The 10,200-nt window shown below is 47.3% G+C and overlaps 1 protein-coding gene across 1 annotated transcript; it reads right to left on the bottom strand.

Moving 5' to 3' along the window:
- Nucleotides 1–1,213: 1,213 nt before the first annotated feature.
- Nucleotides 1,214–5,779, bottom strand: ADRB1 (adrenoceptor beta 1). Its single transcript, XM_066601477.1, has one exon. It carries the CDS (start codon nt 4,480–4,482, stop codon nt 3,316–3,318), a length of 1,167 nt encoding a protein of 388 aa, XP_066457574.1. The 5' UTR covers nt 4,483–5,779; the 3' UTR covers nt 1,214–3,315.
- Nucleotides 5,780–10,200: the final 4,421 nt, after the last annotated feature.

Genomic DNA, 10,200 nt, shown 5'->3' with positions numbered 1-10,200 from the left:
AGATAGATAGGAGATAGATAGATAGATAGATAGATAGGAGATAGATAGATAGATAGATAGATAGATAGATAGATAGATAGATAGATAGATATGAGATAGATAGATAGGAGATAGATAGATAGATAGATAGATAGATAGATAGATAGATAGATAGATAGATAGGAGATAGATAGATAGATAGATAGGAGATAGATAGATGGATAGATAGATAGATAGATAGATAGATAGATAGATAGATAGATAGTAGATAGATAGATAGATAGGAGATAGATAGATGGATAGATAGATAGATATGAGATAGATAGATAGATAGATAGATAGGAGATAGATAGATAGATAGATATGAGATAGATAGATAGATATGAGATAGATAGATAGATAGATAGATAGATAGATAGATAGATAGATAGATAGATATGAGATAGATAGATAGGAGATAGATAGATAGATATGAGATAGATATGAGATAGATAGATAAATAGATAGATAGATAGATAGATAGATAGATAGATAGATAGATAGATAGATAGATAGATAGATAGATAGATAGATAGGAGATAGATAGGAGATAGATAGGAGATAGATATGAGATAGATAGATAGATAGATAGATAGATAGATAGATATGAGATAGATAGATATGAGATAGATAGATAGATAGATAGGAGATAGATAGATAGATAGATAGGAGATAGATAGATAGGAGATAGATAGATAGATAGATAGATAGACAGATAGAGAGATATGAGATAGATAGATAGATAGGAGATAGATAGATAGATAGATAGGAGATAGATAGATAGATAGATAGATAGATAGATAGATAGATAGATAGATAGGAGATAGATAGATAGGAGATAGATAGATAGATAGATAGATAGATAGATAGATAGATAGATAGAGAGATATGAGATAGATAGATATGAAAAAGACAGACAGATGGGTAGATACATAGAAAGATTTGAGATAGATCGATACATATGAGACACTTAGATATGAGATGGATAGATTGATAGATTCACAGAGATATGGGATAGATAGAAACGAGTGATAGATCTAGAGAGATACAAATTAGATAGACACATCCATACGTAGATATGAGACACATTGAGATTAGATAGATAAATAGATAGATGCAATTGAGACAGATATGAGATAGATACATAGAAAAATCAATAATTAGATAGCTAGCTCCTGGGGTCAGGGATGATGGGGATGATTTGGTCCTTTTTCATGTAAGGATGATTGCTCAAAACGAAGGACTTGGAGCGACAATCGTTCAGTGTAAATGCACAAGAATGATTCACTGTTCATTCACAGGTTGTTAAGATAACTTCTCATTCAGCTTAAAACCCTTCGCTGGATCGCGGTCTTCGTGTTGCGTGTAAACGCTCCCCACTCAGTGCTTCACACATAGCCCGCGATCCAGCGGAGAAGTCTTTCTGTGTAAATGCTCTGCACGAGCGCTGGCGACCTTAGCAGTGACATCAGCGCTCGTACAGCCGTCTAAATAACTGTCAGCCCATGTAAGAGGCCCTACACATTGTGTGTGAGACTGAAAGATTAGATTGTGAGCTCCTGGGGTCAGTGATAATGACAGTGAGACCTAGTGAGATACTGCATTTACATAAGCAGGAAACAAACCCTCATCCTCTATGAGGCCGGTAGAATATGATTGCTCTCTGCTGATGGGATGTGAAGGGTTAATGCGGCGGCTCCACACAGGCTGCGGTTGACTTTTCCACATGCTGCGCCACTTTCAGCACATCTATCTGATGGAAGAAGCAGCCGTGTCACCCAGGGCAGCCGACCAGCCGCACAGAGCCCGCTGCCGCAGCGTACGACCGCGCCGTCTGAACACGGATATCCGTCACACACTGAATTCATCATCAGTCACAGCGAAATAAGAAATGGCGCCGGATCCGGGTCCAAACTGGTTTTATTTCATTCACAGTCTCCCTGCTGCTGGTGACCTTGGGGGCGGAGCATACAACACGTCACGCCTGGGAAATGTCGTCCATGTTGCATCTACTCGAATGGAGACTTTTGGGCAGACGTATAAATATGGACGCTGGCGCAGATGGCACCCGTCATACCTGGACTCCTTTACAAGAGTCAGGAAGAACATGCCTTGGCGCCATTTTTAATTTATGGATGTAGCAGGAACATAAAGCAATAAATAACCATCCTGCTGCTCGCTACCGCTGAGTGCGAAATTTAGCGGGCATTCAGAAGAGGCGCTTAACACACCTGAGAAACCGCACCTGGATGCGGATGCCACACGGCTGCGACATTTACCAGGCAACATTTCATATATGTAACCCCCGCTAAGCACTCGTTACTACAAGACTGTTAACCCCCGGCATCTCTTGAGATCTGGTAGAACTACAAAGCTCAGCAACCCACTTCAGCTACTGTGGATGTGAAATCCTCATCCTGACTCATCCCACTGGGAGTTGTAGTCCTACAATGGCAATTTAACCTCTTAAGAATAACGGACGGCTCTGTAGCTCCCGTGGGACTAATAGGCTCAGCATTACAATTCTGCCTGGGAGTAGTAGTTCTACAAGAACTGACAGCCACTGTTAGTAAAATTACTTAATTTGCTGATAAGACATGATGGGACTTGTAGTTCTCAACCGAATATCTTTAAGGCAACTTGTGGCGCTTCAGATGGGAGTTATAGTTAATAGCTCTGCAGCTCAGTGTGATCTCCCAGACTGAAAAGGAATGGGACAGGCTGGGAGTTGTAGTTCTACCAAGAGCTTGTGGCATTTCATCTGTGCCCAAACCTACAGAGCAGGGTATCGGAGCCGCCCCCGGGGTGTAACCACCAGCCTTCCCCCACCCCCATAATGATCTGTTTAATATAAACATATTAGGTTGCGTGTTGTGTGCAATGTGCACAATCTGAGGTAGAGGTCAGCAAATAATAAATTATACAAACACAAGGCAGTAGAGCCAGAGGGGCCCCAGACAGCAGAGGGGCCCCGTCATTGCAGAGCCCGTACCCCACTGTGCACAATCTCTGGTCAGAAGGAAACTATTACATAAAGTAACAAAAAGAGCAATAAATCCTCACTGTGCCCGCAGCATGGAAACCTGCCATGCCAACCGTAGGAGAGGGGCAGTGCCAGTTAGCTCTGTTCTGGGGGACACATAATTCCCCTTCTTATTCAGTTCAATATCCCTGAGTGGAGCCACCAGACAGGTATCTGCAGCAAGTAAAGTACTTCAGAGACCCCATCTGAGGAGCCCACAAGAGAGCCAACCTCATATTGCCCACCACTTCATATCAATGCCAGCATGGTGGGAACTAAGCCGTCTCCAGGGATTGCTGGGTGCCATTACACTCAGACCATGTTGCCAGGGCATTGGTATCTAGAGAGTTTGCACAACCTGCAGATTGTCTGGAGGGGTCGCCGGTGGCACGAAGCCTTCTGTCTACCACCCTGGGGCAGCACAGGAGCCTCTTGAAGGCCTTTCTGAAGTCCGGGCTCCGGCAGTAGATGATGGGGTTGAAGATGGAGTTGACATAACCCAACCAGTTCAAGAATAAGAAGAGCTTGCCAGGGATCAGATTCCTGTAAAAGACATTTACGATGTTGGCCAAGAAAAAGGGCAACCAGCAGAGGGTGAAGGTGCCCATGATGATGCCCAAGGTCTTCAGGGCTTTATGCTCCTTGGCCACCAGCATTTTAGAGAGTCTTCTTCTGCTGGAGCGGACATGGCTCAGGGACTGGTTGTGGTGGAACCTGCCCTCACATTTATCAATTTTCTTCATTTGTTTCTTGGCCTCCTTGAAGACCCTGAAGTAGACGAAAATCATGACAACCAGGGGGATGTAGAAGGAGATGATTGAGGAGGCGATGGCGTAGGCTCTGTTGGTGACAAAGTCACAGCACCCGGGATCCTCATAGCAGCTCAAAGCCTCGGGGTCGGCAGTATCCCTCCACCAGTGCATCATGATGGGCAGGAAGGAGACCAGGGTGGAGATGGCCCACACCATGCACACAATACCCTTGGCTCTTGCTTTGGTGAGGAGGCTCTGGTAACGGAAGGGTGAGGTGATGGCAATGTACCTGTCGATGGCGATGACGCACAAGGTATCTATACTGGCAGTGACACACAGAACATCCACAGAAGTCCAGAACTCACATAGGATGGAGCCATACAGCCAGGTGCCACTCACCACAAGGGTGGCTCCCAGAGGCACCACGAAGAGCCCCATGATGAGGTCTGCACAGGCCAGGGAGGTGATGAACACATTGGTCAAGGTCTGCAGTCTCTGGTTCTTGGTAATGGCCACAATGACCATGATGTTGCCCATGAGGATGAGGAGGATGATAGTGGTCATAAGGATGGTCATGCTGATAATCCATTGGTGGGACATCCCAGAGGGGGAAAGCAAGGGACTGTCCTCTGTAGAGTCCGTGGGACCAGTCCAGTTCCTGCAGTCAGGGGACACCCAGCCGCCCCCCATGAATCCTGCAGATCCTAGGGGGTCAGTGGAGGAGGAGGGGTGGAGGGAACATGGAGGTAAGGTCAAGAGTTCACAGGTGATGAGAATGCAGAGACCTGGGGTCAATGCTGAAGCTCCTGGGGCAGGAGGGGGCACAATCCTGAGGGTCAGTGCTGAGGGTCCTGGGGCACTGGTGGAGGAGGGGGCACAATCCTGAGGATCAGTGCTGAAGGTCCTGGGGCACTAGTGGAGGAGGGGGCACAATCCTGAGGGTCAGTGCTGAAGGTCCTGGGGCACTGGTGGAGGAGGGGGCACAATTCTGAGGGTCAGTGCTGGAGCTCCTGGGGAACTGGTGGAGGAAGGGGCACAATCCTGAGGGTCAGTGCTGAAGGTCCTGGGGCACTGGTGGAGGAGGGGGCACAATCCTGAGGGTCAGTGCTGAAGGTCCTGGGGCACTGGTGGAGGAAGGGGCAGAGCTCCAGCCCCGGTGCCAACAGCTGATCCACGAGAGAGAAGAACAAACTCTGAAGCTGCAGCAGCTGAGTTGGGGCTCCGGGGGCGCAGCGGCTGCTCTCCCAGCTCAGATTCTAGGGGTTCGGGATTTCTGCTCCCCTGGTTCTAGGAGTTTCTGGTTCTACACTGCTTGTTCTAAATGCCCCGAGTTCTCCACCCCTGGCTTTGGATGCTCCGGGTTCTGCAATTTTGTTCTGGATGATTTTACATCGGCACCCCTGGTTCGGAATGCAATGGGCTTTGCAGCCCTGGTTCCTGATGCTCCGGGCTCTGCACCTCTAGTTCCTGATGCTCCGGGCTCTGCAGCCCTGGTTCTTGATGCTCCGGGCTCTGCAGCCCTGGTTCTTGATGCTCCGGGCTCTGCACCTCTAGTTCCTGATGCTCCGGGCTCTGCACCTCTAGTTTTTGATGCTCCGGGCTCTGCGCTCCAGGTTCCTGATGCTCCGGGCTCTGCAGCCCTGGTTCCTGATGCTCCGAGCTCTGCACCTCTAGTTCCTGATGCTCCGAGCTCTGCAGCCCTGGTTCCTGATGCTCCGGGCTCTGCAGCCCTGGTTCTTGATGCTCCGGGCTCTGCAGCCCTGGTTCCTGATGCTCCGGGCTCTGCAGCCCTGGTTCCTGATGCTCCGGGCTCTGCAGCCCTGGTTCCTGATGCTCCGGGCTCTGCACCCCAGGATCTTGATGCTCCTGGTTCTGCACCCCTGATTCTGGATGCCCCAGGCTCTGCAGTCCCGGGTGCTTCAGCTTCGCTCCTGTGCCGCTGCTGGCTGGGATCTCACGATCTCCGCTCCGCCACCTCCTCCAGAAGAACATGATTACGGTCGCCACAGATCGTCCCGCTCCGTTCTCCCCTCCCCTCCCACCTACAACCCTCAGAAACCTCCAACTAATCAGCGCCCAGGAAGGCGGGGTCTAATCTACACCACGCCCACCTGTCAGAGCCCAGGGTTCCGTGACGTCTGCGTTCAGAAAAAAGGGTGAGAAAATCCTCTGATGACATAACAAGACAAGTAACAGTTATTATACACAGAGAATCCCACATACAAAATACAAAGAGTTATTATGTATCATTGACTTATATCATACAGCAGTGACATCACCGCTCTGCAGATATCAGTTATATCATACAGCAGTGACATCACCACTCTGCAGATATCAGTTATATCATACAGCAGTGACATCACCGCTCTGCAGATATCAGTTATATTATACAGCAGTGACATCACCGCTCTCCAGGTATCAGTTATATTATACAGCAGTGACATCACCGCTCTCCAGATATCAGTTATATTATACAGCAGTGACATCACCGCTCTCCAGGTATGAGTTATATTATACAGCAGTGACATCACCGGTCTCCAGCTATCAGTTATATTATAGAGCAGTGACATCACCGCTCTCCAGCAATCAGTTATATTATACAGCAGTGACATCACCGCTCTCCAGATATCAGTTATATTATACAGCAGTGACATCACCGCTCTCCAGATATCAGTTATATTATACAGCAGTGACATCACCGCTCTCCAGCAATCAGTTATATTATACAGCAGTGACATCACCGCTCTCCAGCTATCAGTTATATTATACAGCAGTGACATCACCGCTCTCCAGATATCAGTTATACAGCAGTGACATCACCGCTCTCCAGGTATGAGTTGTATTATTCAGCAGTGACATCACCGCTCTCCAGGTATGAGTTATATTATACAGCAGTGACATCACCGGTCTCCAGCTATCAGTTATATTATAGAGCAGTGACATCACCGCTCTCCAGCAATCAGTTATATTATACAGCAGTGACATCACCGCTCTCCAGATATCAGTTATATTATACAGCAGTGACATCACCGCTCTCCAGCAATCAGTTATATTATACAGCAGTGACATCACCGCTCTCCAGCTATCAGTTATATTATACAGCAGTGACATCACCGCTCTCCAGATATCAGTTATACAGCAGTGACATCACCGCTCTCCAGGTATGAGTTGTATTATTCAGCAGTGACATCACCGCTCTCCAGCAATCAGTTATATTATACAGTAGTGACATCACCGCTCTCCAGCAATCAGTTATATTATACAGCAGTGACATCACCGCTCTCCAGGTATGAGTTGTATTATTCTGCAGTGACATCACCGCTCAGTTATATAATAATAATCTTTATTTGTATAGCGCCAACTTATTCCGCAGCGCTTTCAGGCATGGATAAATGCAAAACAATACAACAATTGGGCCTAATTCCCACAGCCGTATTTCCACCATGTAAAACGCGTTGGAAATCCGCAGCGTTTCACTTCAGCTATTAGATTCTATTAAACCTAATAGCTCAATGTACATGCTGCGGAATATTATTCAACAGTGACATCACCACTCTCCATATATCACTAATATTATACAGCAGTGACATCACCACCTCCATATATCACTAATATTATACAGCAGTGACATCACCACTCTCCATATATCACTAATATTTAACAGCAGTGACATCACCGCTCTCCATATATCACTAATATTTAACAGCAGTGACATCACCACCTCCATATATCACTAATATTATACAGCAGTGACATGACTTCTCTCCAGCTATCAGTTATATTGTACAGCAGTGACAGTACTGCCCTCTATATATCAGTAATATTATAAAGCAGTATCATCACCCCTCTCCAGATATCATTAATATGAGACAACAGTGACAACACCACTTTCTAGACATGACATATTATACAACAGTGACATCACTGCTCTCCAGATATTACTAATATTGTACAGTAGTGACATCATCACTCTCCAGATATCAGTTATATTATACAGTAGTGATATCATCACTCTCCGGATTAGTTATATTGTACAGCAGTGACATCACCGCTCTCCAGATATCAGTTATATTTGAAGGTCATGGAGGGACGACTTCAGGGTAGACTGGATATCGATATGATGACCGACTATTGTTGGAGCATCAGGCGATTGTCCACAGACTGAACACTCCAGGAAAGCTATAAGGCCACCTGCACACGAATGGGTCCGACTCCGCATACGGGAGCCCACAGCGGCATCCGACCCTGTGCCCGGCCAGCAGATTTCCTGTACTGTGGATGGTCCGGACGGCTTTTTTCTACATTTTTTTTTATCCAGCGTCGTCACTAGGCAAAGACGCGGAATCCGCGACCTTTTGGCAATATGAATCGTGGAAGGGCAGCGGGTCGGACGGCTTCCATTGACTTCAATGGATGCTGACCGTGTGGAATCCTCACGAAAATAGAGCATGTTGCAATTCTTCCTCCGCTCACGGAAATTGCAGTTGGATTTTGTGCCTGTGCAGGAAGAAGCGATTTTCCATGGCGTGCGACGAACGGTATTTGGTGTGGACGCCAACTTCGGATTCCGCAATGCAAATCCATTTGTGTGCAGCCGGCCTAAGTGTGAGCTTTACCTAAACTGCCACTACTAGCACACAATGTGGCAGAAACAATATATCCTTTGTATGGACAAGATAGCTAAATAAACATTCCATTCAAGTCATTTCTTGACTTTCCATTGGATGTACATTTCCCTGAGGTGGTCAGTAGGATTTTCCAGGGTGTGTGCTCATTCCGGGGTCATTATTTAAAGGAGATGTCCCGAGGCAGCAAGTGGGGTTATACACTTCTGTATGGCCATAATAATGCACTTTGTAATGTACATTGTGCATTAATTATGAGCCATACAGAAGTTATAAAAAGTTTTATACTTACCTGCTCCGTTGCTAGCGTCCTCGTCTCCATGGAGCCGACTAATTTTTGGCCTCCGATGGCCAAATTAGCCGCGCTTGCGCAGTCCGGGTCTCCTGCAGTCTTCTATGGGGCTCCGTGTAGCTCCGTGTAGCTCCGCCCCGTCACGTGCCGATTCCAGCCAATCAGGAGGCTGGAATCGGCAGTGGACCGCACAGAAGAGCTGCGGTCCACGGAGGAAGAGGCCATCTTCAGCGGTGAGTAGAGAAGTCACCGGAGCGCGGGGATTAAGGTAAGCGCTCCGGTGAGCTTTCTTTACCTCCCTGCATCGGGGTTGTCTCGCGCCGAACGGGGGGGGGGTTGAAAAAAAAAAAAACCCGTTTCGGCGCGGGACAACCCCTTTAAGGTCCATTTAGACGGGACAAATGTTGGGCAAACGATGCCCGCCACTCGTCCCCGCATGTACTTGCTCACATGCTTTTGTGCAAGAGCGAGTATCACCGGCTCACTCACAGAGCGGCCAGCAGGGGGCCGGGCAGCTGCAGGAGATTTCTCTTCTCGCTCTCCCCCGCCCCTTTCCATTCACTTAACATAACGGCAGTTTAGTACTGAACGGCTGCTATTTACACTGAACGATCATCGGTCAGCTCATCGTCCAGCTCCATATGCAGCATAAACGATGGACAATGAGCTGATCGCTCAGTGTAGATAGCAGCCGGTCAGTACTGAACGGCTGCTATGTTATATCAATGGAGAGGAGCGAGGAGAGAAATCTCCTGCAGCCGCCCGCTGTGAGCCAGCGATACTACCTCCCGTGCAGCAGCGCCGCAGCCAGTATGTGTGGGGACGGGCATCGTTTGCCCCACAGTCATCCCGTCTAAATGGGCCTTTTATTTAGGAGTCTGTGTCTGTCAGTTTAGGGGGTCTGGGTGTATATTAGTTTTGTGGGTCTGCTCTGGGGTCTATATTAATTTATGGGGTTCGATCAGGCTCTGTATTAGTTTTGGGGGTCTGGTCTACTGACTGCATTAGTTTAGGGGTCTGGTCTGCACTCTATATTTAGGTAGTTTGGTCTGGGGTCTGTAATAGTTTTGGGGTTTAATGAGGGGTCATATACACTACATGTGACTGAAATGCCTTAGATTGGGGGAGTGGCCTAAATAAATGTGGGGGACATATGTTTAAAACATTTCTTAACACGTCACTTCTCAGAGGATGTCAGAGCGAATGGTGATGAAAGTGTCTCATATTGCGCCATTTCAGTCTCTAAATGCCACCAGCTTTAGTTTCTTCCTAAACAAAAGGGGCGTGGCCAGGCCTGGCAATATTTGTGTCGCATCACTAAGGTGACTGGCACATGAGGCGGGTTATTCTTGTTGATCGGGTTCCATTATTAGACATTATGACACCTTACATCACAGATTGCGCCATTTTCAGTAAATAAGGTAGTATTTTACGGATATCTGAGCCGCGTATACGGTGTTATGTGATGAGTCTTTATATCAGCTCTGATTT

The sequence above is a fragment of the Eleutherodactylus coqui genome, chromosome 4, assembly GCF_035609145.1.
Source record: "Eleutherodactylus coqui strain aEleCoq1 chromosome 4, aEleCoq1.hap1, whole genome shotgun sequence".
Lineage (NCBI taxonomy): Eukaryota > Metazoa > Chordata > Amphibia > Anura > Eleutherodactylidae > Eleutherodactylus > Eleutherodactylus coqui.
Note: the sequence above shows the minus strand (reverse complement) of the source record. Positions and strands in the feature narration are given on the sequence as shown.